Source organism: Lasioglossum baleicum, chromosome 8 (genome assembly GCF_051020765.1).
Source record: "Lasioglossum baleicum chromosome 8, iyLasBale1, whole genome shotgun sequence".
NCBI lineage: Eukaryota > Metazoa > Arthropoda > Insecta > Hymenoptera > Halictidae > Lasioglossum > Lasioglossum baleicum.
Window position 1 is genome coordinate 5,956,354 of NC_134936.1, and position 25,351 is coordinate 5,981,704.

A 25,351-nucleotide genomic window follows, 5' to 3' on the forward strand; every position below is an offset into this window, starting at 1 on the left:
ATATATATTTTATTGAGCCACATTTTTTTTTGTTTTATACGGAAAGGATTGGGCTATTACAAAATAACTTTTTCAACCCCGACAATCCACTTTATAATGTCGAAAAATTTAAACAAATACTTTTTTTACGTTTAGTACCACATTTTAAGGAAAGAAGCCTGAAGAAATGTTCAACGAAAATCGCGAAAGAACCAGAAATGCAGGAAAGATCTATAATGATTTATATTCGGAGTCCTACGGAGGATTCATATGACGGCATTATTTTTATGGAAAATGAGTAGGTGCAATTCGAAATTAATATTTATATATTATTTTTATTATATAGGGTGTCTCAAATTCCTGCAACAGCCGGAAATGGGAGGTTCCTGAGATCATTTCCGGCTGTTGAAGGAATTTTGGGACACCCTGTATAAAGATCCGTTGTCTATTCATCATATTGTAGCTGACATCAACACGAATCCAACGACCTAAGTGACTATGCCTTCAAACTTCCAAATAGTGTTAAAATATTAATGAACAGCTAGATCGGGCGAGTGGATCAGCGTGCGGCGTTTGCCATCAAGGGCAACTGGTTGCTGGTCCGTCGTCAGGAGCGTCTTGGATAACTGGTTCATTGTAATTCGTGGTGTTATTATTATTAAAATTCACGTTAAGCCAATTGTATTCAGTCATTTCCTTAAATCTCGATTCACCAAATCCTACGCATATTCCCTTTCAATACAGGTGTCGCGTAATTTTTTGTTGAGCAGAACAGAAGAAATAGAAGGGAGCACCCTGTATATCGAATGTGGTTTTACAGGAACATAATGTGATAACACTGTTGGAATGAATAGATGGATTTTTCACACGTTACATGCTGTCATATCTTTCTACCGCAAAAATGTTTATCGCAGTTGAATAACCATGAATGAATCAATTCATCACTATCAATGACAAATACACCAAACAAACCACATTTATCGCAGCTGTTCGCAGTAAGTATACTCTCTAAAATTAATTTGAATAATACCGAACTACGGAATTTTTATAAAACTGGTATCTCTACAATTTCAATACGAAATATGCATTTCCTTCGAATTTTTGCAGATTTACAATTCTCTTGAGCATGTTTGCATAATCCGAAAAATCACAGTTATGTGTACTATTAGATAGAATATTCATTAATTTTTTCGTAAGTGTTTGTTGAGCATGGTTTGACTAAAAATCAATTTGCTTTGGAGGCCCTTCGGACCATCTTATTTGGCTACACCTTAAAAATCAACAAAAAAATTATTTAAAAAATACAAAACATATTTCAGTATACACCATTAAACCCGGTTTTTAATAATATTTTGTTATGTTTTTCAGATAAAAAGTTATAGCAAAATGTGCGCCTCACCGTATTGGGAAACGAATACCTGCAGATTGCGACTCATGAGTTCGAAACTTCGTAACGCGAATTTCGAAGGAACAAAAGTTGAATATCTTAATTAGATTTTGATATTCTATTGGCCTTATTGCAACGTTTAATGGAAGAATCAAATTTTTAGTTGTTCCAATTATTGTCCAAAATTTGTATTCATACTAAAATCTACGATCTATTTACACTGTTACGTACGGAGGCCTTGCCTACGCGACTTGTGCTCCCTTCTTGAAACCACGTGTTCATGCAGGAGGTCCAGCTCGCATGCCCACATAAACAGTTTTCCCCTTATGGGAAAGTGCACACTGCACACATCTGGGAAACATAGACATATCTTCCAGATTTCCGTTTACCCCCACTACCATTTTCTGAGCAATTTCACCACTATAGAAATGGCTCGAGCTTGGCGACCACGGGCTTAGTTAAAGTCTGACCACGAATCTGTACGAGTCTAGTTAGATCGGGTCTGATTCCCTTTCGATCGTATTATCTTGAAAGAAGTTGCAAAACGCGGTTCTTAATTAACTTCCCGATTTTATAGGGAAGTTATTGTAATGACCCCGAAAATCGATTTTTTAGCAGATCTTCACGTTTCATGGTCATTGCAGTCATTTTAGACTATTTTCAGCAAAATGTTCGTATGTGTTTTCAGAAAAAGTAACAACGCGATCAGGATGATGAATGATGCAATCGATGTGCCCCGCTGTAACTTAGAGCTGATTAGATTTTGGTCCATTTTGGTCAAGTAGTTTTTTAGTTTTTTTAGTTTTTTCGAAAGAAGTTCATTCAACAATGCAATTTATACGAGAGAACGCAAAGTTTCCACAGAAGAAACAATCGTAATTACACAAAAAATTTTTTTTGTACCTTACGATGATGTTTCCGCTTACAATAATCGAAAATTATCCCAATGCAAGAGTGAGTTAATCATCTCTACTCCCGAGAATACATTTTCAAAGAATATCGATGAAAGTACAAAAAAAAATTTATATTACAATCTTTAAAAAAACAATCAGTTCAAAACGAATTATTAACTGAGATTAAATTGAAAATTAATATAAACTATATGATAATTATTAATAACATTGATGTTGAAAACGGATTGGTTAATGGAGCACACACACACACACACATGCGGAATATTAAAATTTATTACTTTTCAAGAAAATACTAAAATTTCGTCTATATTGTGGTTACATTTTCAATTGGCCAGAGTAGGAGTGAAAGTAAGAACTCGTTATCGTGATTATATGAAAAATGCAAATATTGATCAAAATTTTACACCAATAATAAAAATATCGAATCAAGTAAATATGTCGAGTGAGGAAAAATATCAAATCACACGTAGTCAATTTCCAGTGGTTCCTGCTGAAGCGATTACGATTCATAAAAGTCAGAGACAAACATACGAGAAAGTATGTTTGGATTTTAAAAAATCAGAAAGGCGAACTTTACAAATGTTGTATATAGCACTGAGCAGAGTTTCAAAATTGAGCGCGGTTTATATATTTTGAGACAATTTAAATTAACAGTATCGAAGAAAACCAAGATCAATACTGCAAACCCGGATAATGAGGAGTTGTATCGTTTGCGAAAAACTAATTAAGATAATTTATTTTGCAACATTAGTATGCTATAACAAGGAACCAAGCGAGCAACGAGCATACGATGTTGGTTTAATGCGACGCCATATAGTAAACATTTTGATAAGTAGAAAACTATTGAATTTCCCTGAAAAAGTATAATCTTCTTAAAACGTACACTTAATAATGATAATAATATACTGCAACTAACGAATCGGGAAGTTCTTTGTGTGGCTCGTGAAGAGTTACACACCAAATAAAAAAAAAACATTAATAGCTATAGGTACTACTAGCCACGCGTACCACTAACCCTTTCGCAAGAGCAGACCTATCCGCGCGCTCGCAAAGCGAGCGAGCAAAAACAACCCTACTCGCGAGCGAGCGAAGCGAGCGAGCAACAACAACCCTCTAGTTTAATTTAATTTACCCCCGCATTTCTCAGTGCGTCAAAACCGAGAGCTCGGGAATTAGCTTCCGCGAATCGTACGACACATTACAAGTGTATTTCCATTTTATGATAGAATATATTGTATTCCTGATATTAGATATTTGACAGTTTTTAATATCATTCCTACAACCTTTAAACTGCAGCAGCTAGCATTTCACCCATATCGATAAACCTTTACCGCTCGAGGTTTAGCAACAATTCTATATGTATACAGGGTGTCCCAAAATTCCTTCAACAGCCGGAAATGGGAGGTTCCCGAGATCATTTGAAGCAACATTTTCCGTTGCAAAAATGTTATTCGCGGCTTTGATTAGGAGTTATTAACGAAAAACACGGACCAATCAGACCGCGACTTAGACGCGAGTTGGCACAGTCGGCCCGGCGCGCCAACTGTCTATTGGCCGACTGTGCCAATGTTGCTTCAAATGATCTCAGGAACCTCCCATTTCCGGCTGTTGAAGGAATTTTGGGACACCCTGTATATGGTCTAACAATAAGGTAGTGACCGTTTCTATGTTCGGGACTGCATGCGAAGCAGCTCATATTCTCGACGCGCGCGACGCTGATTGTTTCATCTCTACGAAAACTGGAGTAATTAGTACTCGTGACGTCAGAATGATCCGGCGAATTGTACAATCGGCCGGGAACCGTAATCGCCGATCAGTTCAGATCTACCCTCGAAAGCGTTACTACGCTCAGAAACGAACTCACCGTAGAGTAGCGAACAAGATATTGCTTCTAATAAGAAAAATCTAATCACTGATAAGATTATTGTATTGTATCCGATTAGACTGTTCATGCGTTAAATCGTGTTGTCTGGTGCTCGCGGGTATATTGGAGCTCGGTATTCATTGAACTGTAACACGTTGTGGCAGTGCTGTGTGAAGTGTGATCCAAAGAAGATCGAATATACCACATCTGAAGCTACAAGGAGGAACTCGAATTATGAGTGTATCTGGTAACAAAGACACTCAGTGTCAGTCCAATATGAACAACGCCGCTATAAATAATACAATGACGTCTCATAAAGGATCAGATGAACAGGACTTACCCAACGAAAACCACGCTATAACCATTGATGTGTCGGAAGACATCACGCCAGAAGAGTGCATACTAGCCATTGGCAAACTGATCCACCCCAGTAATATAAATTTTGCTTCAGAAAAAATCACAGACGGTAAAATGTATTTGTACCTGAAGAGTCAGGAATCAGTAAGGAAACTCCTCGACAATCACGAACACGTAACGATACGCAATCAAACCTTAAAACTACGGTCACTGCTCCACCGATTTAAATTGTTTACAATATCCAACATAAGCCCAACTGTTCCCCATTGCATTATAGAAAACAAACTGTCAGAGATTAACGTATCATATACCCCGATCAGTTTTAAGAAAGTCCATATAGAAGCACCTGGCTACGAACACATCCGAAGCTTCGACAGATTCATCTGGATCAATGCTGAAGATGTCAATAAATTAATGAATGCTACGCAAATCAAATTTGAGGACACCGTATACCATATACATTGGCAGAAAAAACAACAATTTGATTTGTACTTCAAGAAAATAATTACCGGGAAACAGCTACATCCCGCTTTCGTAGAAAGCCACCTGGCGCTCAGAAGGTCACTAGGCCTACCACCTGGCAATCCATTTTTCCATAAGCTTAACCACCAAGAGAATCAAGGTTTAAATGAAGAAAAAAGAAATTTGAAGCCACCCAATGTCAGTGACAAGAGAGCATTATCTCCTTCCGCCCTTCCAATTTCAAAAAAACGTCCCTCTACGTCCCTCTAACTCAAGGTAATCAGCTCTTGAGTTCTCAAAATTCGGACACCCAAACATCAAATAAGAAACAAATGATAAAAACAATCACTCGAAATCTGCTATAGATAAACAAATAGAGGAAGCAAAACAACACATCGGTGATCAAGCTGGTAACTTTCCCCTCAGTTTCGACGATTTGTCCAGATTTCTCTTCGAAGCTTATGGCCAACCAGAAATAAAGGGTATAGCCCAAAAATTTACGAATGACTTCCCAGCGTTCGCCCACATGCTAAAATGTGTAGAACCACATCTTACGAAAAAAAAGCTGAAAAAATGTTTGAAGAAAATCGTGAAAGAAGTATGTAGAAATGGATGATAATAATTCTTTCTTTTCGGGGGATTCGTACTACTGCGATTTGATTATGTGACTGGCTGAATTTCAAAAAATACCGAAAGATGGAAAGATTAGATCAATAAGACTTTAAGAGTATTAATATATTATTTCCACTACATTAAAATTATTCGTGAAAAATGTAAATTCGTTTTTAGATTTCGTGTCTGGCAATTGATGCACAAAATTTTCATCTTGCATAAAGATCCGGAGTCTATTCATCATATTGTAGCTAAAATCAAAACGAATCCAACGACCTAAATTATTGTACTATACCTTTATACTTTCACATAGTGCTAAAATATTAATGAACAGCTAGATCGGACCAGTGGATCAGTGTGCGGCGTGTGCCGTCAAGGGCAACTGGCTGCTGGTCGGTCGTCAGGAGCGTTTTGGAAAACTGGTTCATTGTAATTCGTGGTGTTATTTTTATTAAAATTCACGTTAAGCCAATTGCATTCAGTCTTTTCGTCAACCTCGATTCACCAAATCCTACGCATATTCCCTTTTAATACAGTGAGTCGTGTAATTTTTTGTTGAGCAGAACAGAAGAAATAAAAGAGAACACCCTGTATATCGAATGTGGTTTTACAGGAACATAATGTGATAGCACTGTTGGAATTTATAGATGGATTTTTCACACGTTACATGCAGTCATATCTCTCTTCCGCGAAAATGGTTATCGCAGTTGAGTAACCATGCATGAATCATTCCATCATTATCGATAACAAATACAGCAAACAAACCACTTTTATGACAGCTGCTTGCAGTAAGTATACCCTCTAAAAAAAATTAGTTTCAATAATATCGAACTACAGAATTTTTATAAAACTGGTATATCTACAATTTCAATACGAAATAAGCATTTTCTTTTCTTCGAATGTTGGCAGATTTTCAATTCTTTTAAACATGTTCGCATAATCCGAAAAAATCTGGAAAATCTCAGTCATGTGTACTATTGGGTAGACTGTGTTCATGAATTTTTTCGTAATTGTTTGTTGAGCATGGTTTGACTAAAAATCAATTTGGTTTGGAGGCCCTTCGGACCATCTTCTCCGGCTATACTCTAAAAATGAACAAAAAAATTATGTAAAAAATACAAAACATATTTCAGTATACACCATTAAATCCGGTTTTTTAAAAAAATTTTATAACATTTTTTAGATAAGCAGTTATAGCAAAATGTGGTCCATATATAATAGAATACCTCCAGATTGCGACTCATGAGTTCGAAACTTCGGTAACGCGAACTTCGGGGGAACAAACGTTGAATATCTTAATTAGATTTTGATATTCTTTTGGCCTTATTGCAACGTTTAATAGAAAACCAAATTTTCATTTGTTTCCAATTACTGTCCAAAATTTGTACTTATACTAAAATCTACGATCTATTTACACTATAATTATTTCTATTCTATCCTTTTCTTTAAGAGTCTTCTACGGTTCGCTTGTTTATACTTCAAAATTCTAATCAATTTCATATTTTGTTATGTCACTATGTTATATCACTGGTGGAATTAATTCTGAACACTGAATGAAAATATTCTTTATTTCATATTTGTGCAGAAAATGTATTTTCTGCTATGCTAAAAAAGAAACTTGTAATCTATAATGTTGATACTTAATATTTTCACATAATTTGGATTGTAAATGTTTTAAAATTTTTATTGAAAAATAACTAAACTGTGTTGTTATTTTTTTTTTTTTGCGCCTGACAACACGAATCGTTGGATGATGTGAAATAGCCAATCACAGAATGCATGGGTTCATTGTACCAACACCAATCAGGAAGGCTTTGATGGTCTTTGCAAACAGTTTCATCATTGTTTTAGTCAGGCATTGTGTTTTCAGGAGTGAGGACCTTAGTAAAGTTTTTGAGGCGGAAGACTTGTTTTTTTCCAGGATTGCAAGTGTGCGGTAAGTGCGTTCTCATTTCTCGATAATAAAAAATGGTGTATTTGCAGTAGTCAAAATCGCTATATGAAAGATCGATCTGAGCTGCTATTGCGCTCAAAAGTCCAATTGTTTCATTTACGACGCGTAATTTTCATTATTCAGGAGCACATAGCTATGAAAATAGATACATGCGCAGTTGTATGCTTCTAAATAATGCAAATCTACTCTTTAGTTCTGAAAATTCGGACACCCAAACATCAAATAAGAAAAAAATGTAAAAACACTCATTTTGACATCCGTTATCGATAAACAAATAGAGTACACATCGGTGATCAAGACCGTAACTTCCTCTCAGTTTCGACAATTTGTCCAGATTTCTCTTAGTAGCTTATAGCCAAACAGAAATGAAGAGTATAGCTAGCTCATAAATTTAATATCAGAGTATCGTCACGAAACACAATTCAGATGCTAAATAAAAAGATGCTGACATGAGAAAATCATCAGTCCTGCGGTTTGCGGCTACTTTCAGTGGAGCGTAAGAAGTGTCGACCAACGCGAAGAAGATCCACAGATGATTTTGAAGAATACAGACATTTTTGAGGGTGTACTTCGCTTTAGGAGACCGTAAAAAAGAATGGACAGTTTAAAATATATTCTTGTACATTTAACCGAGAGAATTACGAAACATCCAAGTTGTAACGTTAGGAATTCACTGGATGAATAAGTTATTCTACTATGTCTATAACAGACTCCACACAAAATGTTAAACAAATGAATTCAAAAATTAGATTATACACATTAAGTGATGAGGTACACGTATGATCAATAGCTATATATATGTAGCGGTGTTACCACTTTTGTTCTACACCACGCGATATTTTGTTCTTAGTTTCCTGTAAAAAAAAAAAACAAAAACCGCAATTATAATTAGTTGCAGAAAAGAAATGTTCTGTGACTCTCTTGAATCCTTCTTCCGACATTTTCCTCCAGTCTAATATCTCTAAAATTAAAGAACTGCTTTGTGGAATTTCTCTCTAATGTTTACCTATGACTTCTTCCATGTTCCCCAAAACAAAAATTAAAGCGCGTGCAGAGAAAATTAATTTTTGGACGCGTACATACGTATTGCAGACGAACGTTTCAACGAGGAAGAGAAACGACCTTTCACTGTCTCATCATACGCAATGTTCCTCTACTTTGTTTACTAGAAAGTTGCGATGTACTTTCTCAAATGTACCTCCAAAGCTTCCTTTTTAACTTTGGTTAACTCCATTCGAGGTAGTATCCTCCAACAGCTTCCACATACAAGTTCTATCGACAACACAATGCAGCCTTTCTCTTTGTTCCACATGTGCGGCAAAATATTCACTATACAGAGGGTATTTGCGTGATTCGATCTAAAGAAGAGCTATTCGCGTGTTACGAAATACGATATATCAAATAAACGTTAAGAAATAGGTTGTTGTAAGATTATGGAGATGTTCCCGTGCGTGTTTTACATTTTAAAATGCAACCTCTTTTGTTTTGCTAAAATATGAATATTGAATATGCATAACCATGGTATAGGCTAGTCGGGAGCACGGTTGCCATATTCCGCGGGAATCAGGCTCCTTACCACTGCACCCCTCTCCCAGCTGCGCCGCTGAGCCCGCCCCACTCTTCCCACTAACACTGACGCGTACGGCGTGGAGCAAGCTAAGTTAGCGGTACGCGTCAGTGTTAGTGGGAAGAGTGGGGCAGGTTCCGCGGCACATCTAGGCGAGGGGCGCAGCGGTAAGGGGACTGGTTCCCGCAAAATATGGTAACCCTGGTCGGGAGCAGGGTTGCCATATGCGCGCCCCGCCAGGTCCCTTACGTTTCCGTCCTTCGCCTATACATATACAGGGTGTTTACCTACAGGTGGGAGAAAATTTAAGGGGTGGTTCTCGATGATAATATAAGATGAAAATGAAGAATAAAAAATTGCGATTTCGGCCTCGTTATTAAGTTATTAACAGTTAAAAATCTGTCAAAAAAGCGGCAACTTTTCAACAGCGGTGCACGTTGCGTACGTCACACAGGCGTGCGACAGTCTCGTATCAAGTGAGAAACGCATGCAAACATTGGTTCTCATTTGGGGCCCCAGCGAGGTTAAAATGTTTAAAAAATCGTTGGACGACATTGAAACTACCTACTCGTTAAAATCCACAAGGGCATTTCCAATATCCGCCCTATGGAATTATCGAGTAGAAGGGGTCAATGCCCTTTCACTTTTAAATTCTTCTCACATATATCCACAAATCCTTATCCTGCACTATAATTGTTCATATAACACCGTACTTAATATACTGGAATAAACGCGCTAGCACAATTTACAATATTATACACACGCAGTACGAGTCTACAGTAGTCTTTCAAAATTGAAAGCTCACCTTATACATATGTACATATATTGTCGTATACAGGGTGTCCCAAAATTCGTGAAAATCCCGAAAGGGGGTGGTTCCTGAGACCATTTCAAGCGACATGTTCCTTTGCAAAAATGTTGTTTGCGGCTTTGTTTAGGAGTTATTAAGGAAAAACACGGACCAATCAGAGCGCGACCTAGACGCGAGTTGTCACAGTTGGCCAATACACATTTGGCGCGCCGCACAGTGTGACAAATGGCCTTTTTAGCTGGACAAAATTCTAAAAATCGCCTATTTTTCTATATTTATCAATTGATATGTTTACAGTTGTATAAAATATGAATAATTATTAACTTTTTACAACATTTAGTTGGTTTTTGTTAATTAAACAATATATTTTAAGTGATTTATAATTAAATATAATATACAACGAAGTTAGTAATGGATCTATGTAACACACAGAATGATAACAAGTAGTAGATATTATCAAAGATGACGCCATTTTTAATTATGGACAAAAAGAATGTTAATATAATTTACTAATTTACTTTTTGGAGATTCAGACATACGGGAAAGAATTATTCTTTGGTTTAGTATACGGTTTCAATCTATAAATAATCTGCTGCATATTATTGTTTATTATTTTAATATAATAAAAAATTGAAAATACAATAACATAAAAATATAAATAACACAACAGAAATAACAGAGATCAAAATGAAAGTATTAAATAGGAGCGTTCGGTTGCTAGAAACTAATAACTTATAAACTAATAACTTATAAACAAATGTAAATTAATCTAAAAATTTGAAAGAAGGTATCACGTTTGATGTGATAACGTAACAAATAAAACACTAACAACAAACACAGTAATAATAACAATATCAATAAAAAACAACAACAACAATAAAAATAACGAAACTGAAAGATATATGAAAAACGCAAGGGAGATGTAGACTGCACGTTGATCGCTCGAAACTGAAGAAACCAATTTTCATAAGAAGAAAGTTCGGAGGAAAACCTGACGATTGTATATTCATTACATTGTATATTCCTTAAATATACAATGAACGAAACCAATCCATAGGTTTCAACGAGTAGACTAAACAAACCGCTAAGTGATGACGGCATCGGCTGCGTTCGGGCCCGGCCCGGGCTGTGATTGTCACGAGCGTGAACGTAAAACGACGTAACTTCATTGTAAAAATTAGTATGCTATAGCAACGTATAGCAATTTTATTTTGGTACTACAATAAACTAGAGAATCTCTACTTTATAATAATGTAAAAATCATCGCGTGGGGCGACGTGGGGCATATACTAATTCATTGACGAAGAGGAGTAACATGGGCGTTTCTGTGGAAAAATAAGTACCGTCTTTGACACTTAATTTACAAAAATAGAGGAATGTTATCGATAATTTGGAATTACTAAAGTGAAAATACATGTTTTGAGATGCTATATCCATCATACATAGGAAATTTAAATAGTCCTTCGTACATTTTAACATATTTCTAGCGCGTATGACAATGTGCCCATTCATTTATAGGTTAGGCGTCCGCCTTTTAGGTGAAGTTTACACGCTCTGTAAACATACAACAAAAGAATTTTAAGTTTTAATATTCAAGGGTTTTAATACATGGTTATTTTAGATAATATTGGCACAGTTAGTTTTTGTTTATTTGAAAGTTAATTTTGTCCAGCTAAAAAGGCCATTCGTCACACTGTGCGCCGCGCCGGGCCGACTGTGGCAACTCGCGTCTAGGTCGCGCTCTGATTGGTCCGTGTTTTTCGTTAATGACTCCTAAACAAAGCCGCAGATAGCATTTTCGCAAAGGAAAATGTCGCTTGAAATGGTCTCAGGAACCACCCCCTTTCGGGATTTTCACGAATTTTGGGACACCCTGTATAGAACCCACAACGTGTTTACAAAAAAAAATAAACAGAAAATGGATTTTTTGGGTTGTCCGCTCAGACTAACTCTGTGGGTGTGTGTGGTGTCGTCGTAATATAATATGCACTCATTCTTCATCATCATATGATTTAAAAAGTTCACGCGGTACATGGATTGTCCGACGATCGTAGTGATATATCTGTAGAAACAGTTGACGAGCGGTCGCATCATGCTGAGGCATACGCACAGCACGGGCGTGCACGTATAGGCAAAATTAAATGTAGTAGTAGCTGCAGTTTTTCGCAAATCTCTCAAAAACTAAGGCTGAGCGGCGGTTACATGTACAGGAAAAAGTTGTTCAGAATCTTCACCCTGACAACATATTAAAAAATCATCGAAATCGGTGAGGTGGGACCTTTTATGCACAATTACCCACTGCACTTTATTGAACTCGATTTACGTCGCAAGACTCGCGCACAGATGGAACGGATATCTTTGAGGTCATGCGATTTCTTCAAGACCGCTGATGTGGTCAATGCACACACATGAGATATTTCGCGGTCACAGACAGAATGACAAAGAATCACGAAATTCGTGAAAACAGGATAGACAATGTATTGGTATAGCAACGCGCGATGTTTGGGCAGTAGTTTGCTGTAGATCTTCATTTGTTTTATCGATCTGGCATCGACCTCATCAGCTGTCTTGAATCAGTGTGCATACGGATGCTAGCTTGTACGGACGATTCTTCTCGCACGCGTTGAAGATTTCCGTTCGCAGAAATCATACACGACCTCAAGATGTCCGTTCCGTCTGTGAGCGAGTCTCGCGACGTAAATCAAGTTCCATAATGTGCAGTGTTTCAACATTAAAGCATTACCAGTTCTTTACACATTCTCCTCATTCCCCTCAGTAAACTTGTACTCTCTGTAGACTAGTACTGCGTGTGTATGATATTGTAAATAGCGCTAGAACATTTATTCCAGTATATTAAGTACGGTGTTATGAACAATTATAGTGCAGGATAAGGATTTGTGGATATGTGTGAGAAGAATTTTTAAAAGTGAAAGGGCATTGACCCCTTCTACTCGATAATTCCATAGGGCGGATATAAGAAATGCCCTTGTGGATTTTAACGAGTAGGTAGGTTCAATGTCGTCCAACGATTTTGTAAACATTTTCACCTCGCTGGGGCCCCAAATGAGAACTAAGGTACTGTTGTGAGCTGACGAGAAGATCCCCGGGGGGGCACAGAGGCAAGAGGGGTCTCCAGCTAGCGCCGCCTACCCCCACCTCTGACAGTCCGTACTCGCCGCCTACCCCCACCTCTGACGGTCCCGTACTCGCCGCGTGACCACGCCCTTTCAGCTGCTACGTCACACGACGCATAGTAGTAGGATTCCCGTATTTACAGAGGGCTACGATGTTTCACGACTTACAGCCAATATTCAATGCCGTGAATACGAGGATCCTATTGCAGTCATGAAAAGTGACAATTTACACAAGGAGAATGCAAAGCCTTCGCGTCACAGATTTAATTGAGACTTTACAGAGTTACAGATCTCGTTCCCCTGATTACGAATATACCCCATTATAGAGGCAACTATTCAGTAATTTTCAAGATATTTGCAAATTAAAGTTTTGTGGACGCAACCTGTCAGTTTACATAGTTCACTCTTTTACTAATTGTAAGTAATGGTGTGGCGTAGCGGCAGCGAGCTGAACTGCTATGCCGTGGACTCGGGTACGAGTCCCGTCGTGGTAACTTTTTTTATACTTTTTTTTTAGCTTTTTACATTAGAGACAGAGAGCGAGAGAGCGGGAGAGAGAGAGCGAGAGAGAGCGAGAGAGAGAGAAAGAGAGAGAGCGAGAGAGAGCGGGAGAGAGGGAGAGAGAGCGGGAGAGAGAGAGAGAGAGAGCGGGAGAGAGAGAGCTTATAATATATATATACGATTATTAATATGTGCTGTAGAATGTTAATGTCAATACTGACTTGAACATTTTATAATAAGAATAGGAAAATAAGAAAGTTTTACGTCATGACAATTTTTCAGCAGTATTCTGAATTTTGTGCCTACGCCGTTGAGTACCCTCACTGAGTACCCTAGGGTACGTCTGATTCCCTCTCTTCGTCACGCGACTCAAGTAGTGGGGGTGACTGCGTCGGCCAATAGAACGCTCTAGTCGAAACTGCGTGTGAGCCTAGGCGCCCCCCCTCCAAGCAGGGATCCTAACCGGGTTCTTGTAACCCGGGAGTAACCCGCATAACCGGGTTACTGAAGACATCGTTGTTTGGTTAACCTGGTTAACCCGCTCTTACGAAGCGGGTTACTGATACTGATTCTTAGATGTAACATGTAGCGGATATTTACCATAAATTTACTGTCTACTATTATGATAATATTAATATGGAATAATGTGCAATAATAATATTATATAATTCTTTAACTATATATTGTATATATTGCGTTGTAAAGTACAATCAATTTATTACCGTGATACATCACTTAAATATATCATTGTAAATATAGAGACGCCACTTCAGGACCTCCGCGAGCGTGACAAATGACATTGTTGCACCTGAGACCTGTGTCTCTCTCGCATTGGCACCTCCCACTTCAGCGTCCGGATTGTTTCCCGATCGTATTTTGTTTTTGGTTGACAATCCCGTGAAATTCAGTATGTGAACTAACGGGATCAAAGTCGCGACGTACATAACAGACTGACTATTATATATATATATATATATTGAAAATTACATTTTATATTTAATTTTAATAATGCAACATCCTGTGCGTGAGTACTTCTCATTTAACGTAGACGACAACAAGTCCGCGTGCCTTATTAACGGATGCAATATAAAATTGACAGTAAGTTTCCTATTTTTTTTTTTTTATAGTTTTTTATTTAATTTGGTCAGATATGCACATATGTACTTACAATGAGAGCTAACAGTGAATATAGTGTATACATTCTGAAATCATAAAATTTATTCAATATATCTTACACATATTGCTTCAAATTATTTTTCCAAAAAATTTCGAACTTACTCTTATGAATAAATAATGCCTAATTCCAATATTGCACTGGTTCAGTTTGGTATTGCTTTGCAAATTTTAATCGCAAAACTTAATGCTTAGCGACTTCTTTTAAAGTGTATACTTCACTTTTGACTCTCACGAGTATTTACATATTTTTGTTTGCTTTAATATTCTACTATATTATTTTTTTGTATCTGTTTGTATATATTTTTTGTGAAGTATGTACATATTTTTGTTTGCATTAATGTAGTATTATATTATTTTTTTTTTGGTGTATGTTTCGTAAACTATTTATGTATTTTTGTGTGCTTCAATATTATGTTCAGTTCATACACGCTTAATATTATGTTTTCATTTTTACAATTACATACTATTTCCCTGCATTTCAAGCTCTAGATACGTAGTAACCCACGTCTTGTAACCGGGTACAGTTTAAAATGTGTAACCCGCTCTGAGCGGGTTAACCCGCTCTGGTTGCTACTTGGGAACCGTTCCTGTAGGGTTACTGCGGGTTACAGTAACCGAGCTTGGTAACCCGGGTTACGGTTCGGGTTAGGCGTTGGTTAGGATCCCTGCCTCCAAGCCAACCAATCGGGTGCGCATTCTTGCCTACGTCACCGCATTCCTGCCAGGGATCTTCTCGTCAGCTCACAACAGTATGCATGCGTTTGTCACTTGATACGAGACGTACGCAACGTACACTTTTGTTAGAAGTGTTGCAGCATTTTAGGCGGATTTTTAATTGTTAATAACTAAATAACGAAGCCGAAATCGCAATTTTTTTATTCTTCATTTTCGTCTTATATTATAAACTCACACGTATTAAATTATATTTGCAATCAAAACAAATTGATGCTTCCAGCTTCCAAATAACAGATCAGATGTTAGAATTATTTAATGCCCAAATGTACAATAGAGAAGAAATACCAAAAAAATCACCTGGAACCTTGCTCGCTGGTGAAACTGAGAATAGCGGCAATGACAGTGATATATATATTGAGTATTTGTTTGCTTATTTTGGTGTGTGCGTGTGTGTGTGTGTGTGTGTATTTGTTTATTATATTTTATTGTATCGTATTGTATTTGATTGTGTTATGTGATGCTCTGTGTGTTCAGTTCGTAGAGTTCATTAATAAATCTCACTACAACTTTTTAAGATATGCATTGAAAAAGGTAGTTTCAAAACTTGCTATGTCCATTCCTTAAAAGTGTTAAAATAGATTATGATTTATTTTTAGGACATTTATGATTTTACTGGAATGTAACTCGGTAAATAGTACAGATTTCAACATTTTTTTCAACATACATATTATACGTAATAAGCGTACTTCATTTCACAACTGAAACTCCCAAATGTTACAATTCATTTTATTTATAATAAAGAATGTTGATAATATCTAGAACGATTCATATGATTCATTTCATTAGGTAATAGGTTCGATATGCGGCAATAACCTAAAACTTGTAATATGTCATCTGTCATTGTTGCGTCCCCATCGCGCAAGCGCCACGCGTCGTCATTCGCCCCACTTGATCCCCGTTGTGCAAGCGCAACGTGTCTCCCATGCGCCTTACTCGATTTCCGTCGCGCTTGCGCATATTGCTGGTCATCAGAGAAGGGGTACTGTATTCCCCTCGCGAGTCCCAAGGTCGGACTCGTCTGGCCACTCTGATCAGAGTATCTCGGCCGTGATCTCGGCAGAGTCGGCGACAGGCGACAGTCGGCGACGACGGTGCGTCAGAGTGGGGGGTCGAATCGGGAGAGCGAGCGGAGAGGAAAAAACCCACGACCCATGATTCTGGCATCACTGACTGCATGCGAAGCAGCGCATATTCTCGACGCGCGCGACGCTGATTGTTTCATCTCTCCGAAAACTGGAGTAATTAGTACTCGTGACGTCAGAATGATCCGGCGAATTGTACAATCGGCCGGGAACCGTAATCGCCGATCAGTTCAGATCTACCCTCGCAAGCGTTACTACGCTCAGGAACGAACTCACCGTCAAGTCGCGAACAAGATAATGCGTCTAATAAGACAAATCTAATTATTGATAAGATTATTGTATTGTATCCGATTAGACTGTTCACGCGATAAGTCGTGTTGTCTGGTGCCCGCGAGTATATTCGAGCTCGATATTCATTGAGCTATTACACGTTTTGGCAGTGGTGTGTGAAGTGTGATTCGAAGAAGGTCGAATAAACCACGCCTGAAGCAACAAGGAGGAACTCGAATATTATAAGTGTAGCTAGTAACACAGACACTCAGTGTCAGCCCAATTTGAACAAAGCCGCTATAAATAATACAATGACGTCTGATGAAGGATCCGATGAAGAGTATTTCCCCAACGAAAAGGAAGCTATAACCATTGATGTGCCGGAAGGCATCACGTCAGAGGAGTGCACAATAGCCATTGGCAAACTGATCGGCGCCAGTAATATACATTTTGCTTCAGAAAAAATCACAGACGGTAAAATGTATCTGTACCTGAAGAGTCAGGAATCAGTAAGAAAACTCCTCGACAATCACAAACACGTAAACATAGGCAATCAAACCTTAGAACTACAACCACTGCTCCACAGATTTAAATTGTTTACAATATCCAACATAAGCCCAACTGTTCCCCATTGCATTATAGAAGCCAAACTGTCAGAGATTAACGTATCATATACCGCGATTGATTTTACGAAAGTCCATATAGAGGAACCTGGCTACAATCACATCCGAAGCTTCCAGAGATGCGCCTGGATCAAGGCTGAAGATGTCAATAAATTAACGAATGCTACGCAAATCAAATTTGAGAACACCATATACCGTATACGTTGGCAGGAAAAACAATATTTAGATTTGTACTTGAAGGAAATAATTATCGGGAAACAGATACTTTCCGCTTTCGAAGAAAGCTACCTGGCGGTCCGAAGGGCACTAGTCCTACCATCTGGCGAAACATTCCTCGATAAGCTTAACCTCCAAGAGAATCAAGGTTTAAACAAAGAAAAAAAAAATTTAAAGCCACCCAATGTCAGTGGCAAGAGAGCATTATCTCCTTCCGCCTCTTCCAGTTCAAACAGCGACCCTATAACTCAAGATAATCAGCTCTTGAGTTCTCAAAATTCGGACACTCAAACACCAAATAAGAAAATATTGACAGAAACATTCATTTCGCGAATCGCTATAGATAAACAAATAGAGAAAGCAAAACAACACATCGGTGATCAAGCTGGTAACTTTCCCCTCAGTTTCGACGATTTGTCCAGATTTCTCTTCGAAGCTTATGGCCAACCAGAAATAAAGGGTATAGCCCAAAAATTTACGAATGACTTCCCAGCGCTCGCCCACATGCTAAAATGTGTAGAACCACATCTTACGAAAAAAAAGCTGAAAAAATGTTTGAAGAAAATCGTGAAAGAAGTATGTAGAAATGGATGATAATAATTCTTTCTTTTCGGGGGATTCGTACTACTGCGATTTGATTATGTGACTGGCTGAATTTCAAAAAATACCGAAAGATGGAAAGATTAAATCAATAAGACTTTAAGAGTATTAATATATTATTTCCACTACATTAAAATTATTCGTGAAAAATGTAAATTCGTTTTTAGATTTCGTGTCTGGCAATTGATGCACAAAATTTTCATCTTGCATAAAGATCCGGAGTCTATTCATCATATTGTAGCTAAAATCAAAACGAATCCAACGACCTAAATTATTGTACTATACCTTTATACTTTCACATAGTGCTAAAATATTAATGAACAGCTAGATCGGACCAGTGAATCAGTGTGCGGCATGTGCCGTCAACTGCAACTGGCTGCTATGCTGGTCGGTCGTCAGGAGCGTTTTGGAAAACTGGTTCATTGTAATTCGTGGTGTTATTTTTATTAAAATTCACGTTGAGCCAATTGCATTCAGTCATTTCGTCAACCTCGATTCACCAAATCCTATGCATATTCCCTTTTAATACAGGGAGACGTGTAATTTTTTGTTGAGCAGAACAGAAGAAATAAAAAAGAACACCCTGTATATCGAATGTGGTTTTACAGGAACATAATGTGATAGCACTGTTGGAATGAATAGATGGATTTTTCACACGTTACATGCAGTCATATCTTTCTGCTTCCGCGGAAATGGTTATCGCAGTTGACTAACCATAAATGAATCATTCCATCACTATCGAAACAAATACAGCATACAAACCACTTTTATAACAGCTGCTTGCAGTAAGCATACCCTCTAAAAAAAATTAGTTTCAATAATATCGAACTGCAGAATTTTTATAAAACTGGTATATCTACAATTTCAATACGAAATAAGCATTTTCTTTTCTTCGAATATTGGCAGATTTTCAATTCTTTTAAACATGTTTGCATAATCCGAAAAATCTGAAAAAATCTCAGTCATGTGTACTATTAGGTAGACTGTTTATGAATTTTTTCGTAATTGTTTGTTGAGCATGGTTTGACTAAAAATCAATTTAGTTTGGAATCCCTTCGGACCATCTTCTCCGGCTATACTCTAAAAATGAACAAAAAAATTATGTAAAAAATACAAAACATATTTCAGATACACCATTAAACCTGGTTTTTTAAAAAAGATATTATAATATTTTTTAGATAAACAGTTATAGCAAAATGTGCGCCGCGCCGAATTGGGAATCGAATACCTCCAGATTGCAACTCACGAGTTCGAAACTTCGGTAACGCGAATTTCGGAGGAACAAAAGTTGAATATCTTAATTAGATTTTGATATTCTTGTGGCTTTATTGCAAAGTTTGCAATATTTCAATATCGTACGAGGAAATGCAAACGAATTTACGACAACGAATTGGAATCGATTATTGAAAATGGTCGGGAGAACGAGAGACAGGAACTTCTCTTTGTAACAAAGATACGGGAATTTTTATTAAAATTGATTGACGCATTTGCTATTGCTTAATCGGCTGTGGCACATGTATAAAAAAAGTCGCGGTCTAACTAAGTGAGCAATAGGATTGCATCTTTCTGCCTTTTTGCGTGTCGGTTCTCACGGTAATCGATTGCCTGCAGCCGACATACGTCGATGGCACGCAGTGTGAAAAACGATCGTGTGGTCAGTTCTATTGAGAAACATCAACCCTTTAGCACCGGCTGAACCGAACGCGTAGTTGCATCGCGACACGAATAACTCGCCTGTAAAATATTCAAAACGGCGCTATTCGGTACGCGAACGGCGTCTATTGCTTTATAGCATACGATCGCTTTGAGCTACTGCATGATTTGTTTGGCGAAATATCAATTCACGTTTTCTATTATTTTTCAAAAAGAAAAAAAAATGCGAACGCACGTTTGAAGTTTATATGTACGTGTATCGAATATACAGGGTGTTCGCGATGATTTGTACCAGCGTTTTTTTCGTAAACAATAAACACTAGAAAAAAACCGAAGAGAAGGAAGTTGTAATATATTTTACTAGCAATATGATAGCGTATCTCAATTTTTACAATTTTTTATATTTCTCTAGAAAAAATAAGGTGACCTTCATTTATTTAAAATGAAATACTATATATTTTTTTACATCAAATGGAAGCTGGCATTAAGACGAGTTCAACCAGGTAGTATACTATGGTCTTATCTTAGCTGTTAATGCGACCACATTAAAATAAACCATGAAACTATAGTCTTCAGGGTAAAATTGAAAAATTGATATTGACAATGAAAAATTGAAGTTGAAAGTTAAGTTGAAATTGATAAATTAAAGTTGAAATCGAAATTGAAGTTGAAAATGAAGTTTTGAAATTAAAGATAAAATTGAAAAATTGAAGTTGAAATTGGAAAATTGAAATTGAACTTGAAAAATTGAAGTTGAAATTGAGAAATTGATGTTGAAACTGATAAATGAAAGTGGAAATTGAAAAAGTGAAGTTGAAAGTGAAGTGGAATTTGAAAAATTGAAGTTGAAATTGAACAATTGATGTTAAAATTGAAGTTGAAATTGAACAATTGATGTTAAAATTGAAGTTGAAATTGAGAAATTGATGTTGAAACTGATAAATGAAAGTGGAAATTGAAAAAGTAAAGTTGAAAGTGAAGTGGAATTTGAAAAATTGAAGTTGAAATTGAACAATTGATGTTAAAATTGAAGTTGAAATTGAGAAATTGATGTTGAAACTGAAAAATGGGAGTGAAAATTGAAAAAGTGAAGTTGAAATTGAAATTGAAGTTGAAATTGAAAGTGAAGTTGAAATTGAAGTGTTGAAATTGAAATTGAAGCAAAAACACTAACTCGAACAAATAATACCAAAGTGAACTTTGAGCGCGGATATCTCGGAAACTATGCGAGATAGCGAAAAACTGAATCCAATCAATCTTGTGGCAGATTCTGTCAGCTTTAATTTTGTATAGAATGATCTTATCGCTAGGACGCATAGTGTCCGAGATATAAGCGGAAAACCGAAAAAGGGGACGTTTAAAAATTGTTAAAAATTGTGTTCTTTCCATTTCCCTCTACAACTTTTCGTTGACTGGACTAAGATAGTCCTGAAGTCTTAGTGTTCAAAAAAATTTACATTCTTCAGAAAAATATAAATAAACAATCAAATATATATTTTAGGTCGAATCCATAGAGAAATGTGTAGAGAAATGCAGTGAATATATGTAATTACGCAGTAAATAATAATTTTTTTTATAAATGCATAAAATCCGCGATCTACCAATAAGTTATTGTTCAGACAATGTCTCCGATACTGTATAAAGCAGATTGCATGGATTAAATTCCTTGAAGATTCTTTTTCTTCCAGGAGGAGAATTGAACAAGTGTCCACATATTTTCGATCGGGTGTGTACGCGTCGTGTGTCACGTCCGTAACCTGCGAGTCTGGCGAAACTCTCTTGGCTTCGGGGAAAGTAATAAACCTGTAACCAAACACCCTGCATAGGCCACCCGGGGTTGGTGCAATAAATTTGGGAAACCTGACGCATCACTTGAGGTTCGACACTCGGGGATGCCCAAGTGCTAGAGTGCGTGCGTCTGGTTCATGTCTTCGATGGTTCGAAAAGGGCAGTTGCCTAATCGTGGGTGGGCCCGTCTAGAAATCCTCAAGACTTATCCTCATTTCCATTTTTCCTTTCCCATGCATTTTTCCACCACCCTGAGGACAGGAGAGGGAAGCTTCCCTTTAAAACCGAGAGATCTCTAGCAGGGGAGGCAGTTCTCTAAAAATCCTTGTACCGAGCAATACTGCAGAAGTTTCAGTCGTTAATAAACGTGTGTGTGTAATTTACATTTGTGGTCACTATCATCATAACCCTTACGCCAGGTAAATTCCTTAAATGGATTGACCAAAAATTAGGGACTCTCAGCACGTAACACGTGCACTGAGCTCGTGGAAATTGGTACATTTGCTGGTTCGGCAGTCAACGCGATGCACGTTAATCCAAAGCCATTAGAGGTTTGATGCGATAAAGTAATGAGATGCTACTTGCCTCTTCGGGATGATCGTCGTGGAGCGGAGTGACCCTGAGCAGGGACAGGTCCTCTGGCGTCGAGGAGAATTGGACGGGTGCTCTGACGGTCCTGCCCCAGGGGTCCGGGTGATTCCTTCTGCACGTGTGAGGATAACAAGGTTCGCCGACTTCGGTGACGAGCTCGCGTCTCTCGATCCGGATTTTACCGTCGGAGAAGCTCTTCTGCAACGGCGGGAGCCTCCTCGGCGAATCGGACAATCGGTTCAGGAGAATTCGTGCATCCGGCGACACCGGCGCAGGCTTAAAGTCTATGAGGATTTCTTTGTCGTCCACGTCGATGGACCTCCGTTGACCTTCAGGCTGGAGCAGACAAACCAAACGAATACTGAATTAGAATCTGTCGTATGAATCAAATTTTCACATCGTCGAAACACAGTGAAGCCTCCCGTATTCGAATAAGGTCAATGTCCCAATTTCTGATCATGTAACTATTTCTGACCATGTCCCGATTTCTGATCGGCGCGCATATTTTTTATTTATGGGGGTAGACTCGTTTTTCCAGAATTGCAACGGTGCGGGGTGCGCCTTTTTATTTCTCGATAATGCAAAGGTGGGGGGTTTCAGTAGTCAAAAGCGCTAGATAAAAGATCAATCTAGGCCGCGATCGCCTTCAAAAATCCTGTTTAGATATACGTAAGCGTTTTTCTTAGAATATGGTGCCCTTTCTTTAGTTGTCCGCCTGGTCTGTATCTTTCGTTGAGAGTCGTCTCGGCATCGGCCAGGCGCCGAAATTTACCCGTAGTTTATTTCCTGGGGCATCACTTAAGTGCTATATATCGGCGATTGCTTATGTCCAGCGCTCGGATTTACTTATCTCTATTACTATTAAGTAAACTATTATTATGTCAGAATGTCTTTGAAGAAATTAGACGAAACGACTTCAGTTTTTCTGCCAAGCTAGATGGATTAGTTTACTTTAACGATCTCATGTTCAGTGGTGGATACTGTTTGTGTGTTCTTCTATTTTTTAACAGGTCAGCTTTCCAAGTATCAAATAAGGCACATTGCCAAACCACATGATTTAGGTCCTGCTTCTCGAAATTGCAATCGCATTTTGTCTCTATTGTTATACTAACACGTGTCAGAGAGGCAGCCAGATGATAATGATGAGACCTATAGCGGTGATAAGTGACGACTTCAAGGTTTTATTTGAGAAGTTTATAATGAAAGTGTTATTTGCCTTCCATTTTCGATAGTTCTAGCGTTAAGCCAGAGATAATTTGCACTATCTCACGAACGTCATCTGCATGACAGAAGCTAAAAACTGGACGTTGACTGAATTGCTAACAAGATGTTGCGACCTGTCACTGATCATTAGATCTTTCAATCAATTTAATTTAAGTGGCGTTTGTAGGTGATGAACTGACTACGGCATCCGAAGGAATATACAGTGAGCCACAAAAGTACTTGAACGCTCTTTAAAACAGTATAACTTTTTTGTAATTGAACCAGACGACCTGATGTTGTGTAAGTAATTAGAAGCTTTGGTTTACTAAATGATCTGCAAACTTTTGGAAGATTTGGAAGATCTTTCAAAAATTAGAAGTTACAAGGTTGCATGCAAAAATAGAGAAAGCATTTTTTAAAACTTTATTATTTGGGGCCCTTAACGAAAATTTAAAATATATGTTTTGTAGATGTACATGTTAGTTATACGCATGATGCAAATTTCATCAAAATCGATTAACATACCCAAGAGCTACAAGTGGTTAAATGTGGTGGAAATCATAGTTTTTCGTGACTTTTGGTCAGTTTCTGTTTAAAATCCACAGATTCTTACATATTTCGATGCGTGTCGTTTTTTTTTCTGCGTCAACCGATTTCGATGAAATTTTTAGCTTGTGTATAGCTAACATATACAACCCCTGGCAGAATGTTTCCGATCGGAGGCATTGATATGGATTTCAGAGAAAACATTCACAATTTAGAAGTATAAAATATTACTTTATGGAGTTAAAACTGATGGGAAACGAAAAGGGGCTAATTGAAAAATGAAAAACAACAAAAAAACATAAGCTTCCATTCTAATAAATGGAAAAAACGAGAAAATAAAGAAAATGTTACACGGAAAAAAGTTCTCGATTAATAGATCAGCTGGAAGAAAGTTTCCGATTCGATTATCACTGCCCATCACCAAAATTTGTTCAACAATTATTGGATGATTCTTATAGAGTTTATCGCGCTGATTCCGAATCTGCCCTTAATTTTTCTCCTAGACGCATAGTTTTTGAGAAACTTGATTTTGAAAAAAAACATATTGTTCAACTTTAAACAAATATTGTGATGTTATTATAAAAGATATTGGATTGTTCTTTGCAGCAAAAGATTCTGTACACTTTCCCGAATACAGTGATATCCAATATGAATACATTATGAATGCTTAAACATGTTTAAACAATCAATTAAACAGTTTATCTTAAAAAATAAGGGTCCGGCGTAAAATCTAACTGTATCACGCGATAGAGCAGACTTTTATCTTGAGAAACCACTCTTTAAAGTTTGCAACATCAACGTTTTTTCGAATCAAAAAGCGAAATATCTTCGCCCGACATTAATTGCCGCCAGTGGCGCTCGCCATTAGTACGGCCGTTCGCCGCGCCGAACGTCAAACTTTTTTCCGTGTAACATTTTGTTTATTTTCTCGTTTCTTTCCATTTATTAAAATGGAAGCTTATGTTATTTTGTTGCTTCCATTCTTCAATTAGCCCCTTTTCATTACCCATCAGTTTTAACTTCATAAAGTAATATTGTATACTTCTAAATTGTGAATGTTTTCTCTCAAATCCGTATCAATGCCTCCGATCGGAAACATTCTGCCAGGTACATCTATAAAACGCATATTCTAAATTTTCATTACGGGCTCTAATAAAAAAAGTTATAAATGGTTTAGTTTTTCATGTAATTCTTAGCAATTGCAATTTTTTCAAAATCTTTTTTGCATGTTGTTAGGTACATCAATTCTTCTAATTGCTAAAAAAAAGTCAGGCCGATTGGTCTGATCATATAAAAGTTCCTACTGTTTTAAAGTGCGTTCAAATA

The 25,351-nt window shown here is 37.4% G+C and overlaps 1 protein-coding gene across 6 annotated transcripts in view; it reads right to left on the reverse strand.

The window, feature by feature from the left end:
* The window catches only part of LOC143211394 (uncharacterized), a 347,400-nt gene that overhangs the window by 217,716 nt on the left and 104,333 nt on the right, over positions 1 to 25,351 (reverse strand). For all 6 annotated transcript variants that reach the window (XM_076429033.1, XM_076429034.1, XM_076429035.1 and 3 more), the window contains one exon: positions 22,271 to 22,612. In XM_076429033.1, coding sequence (XP_076285148.1) covers positions 22,271 to 22,612 — 342 coding nt within the window. The remainder of the gene's footprint in view (positions 1 to 22,270; positions 22,613 to 25,351) is intronic.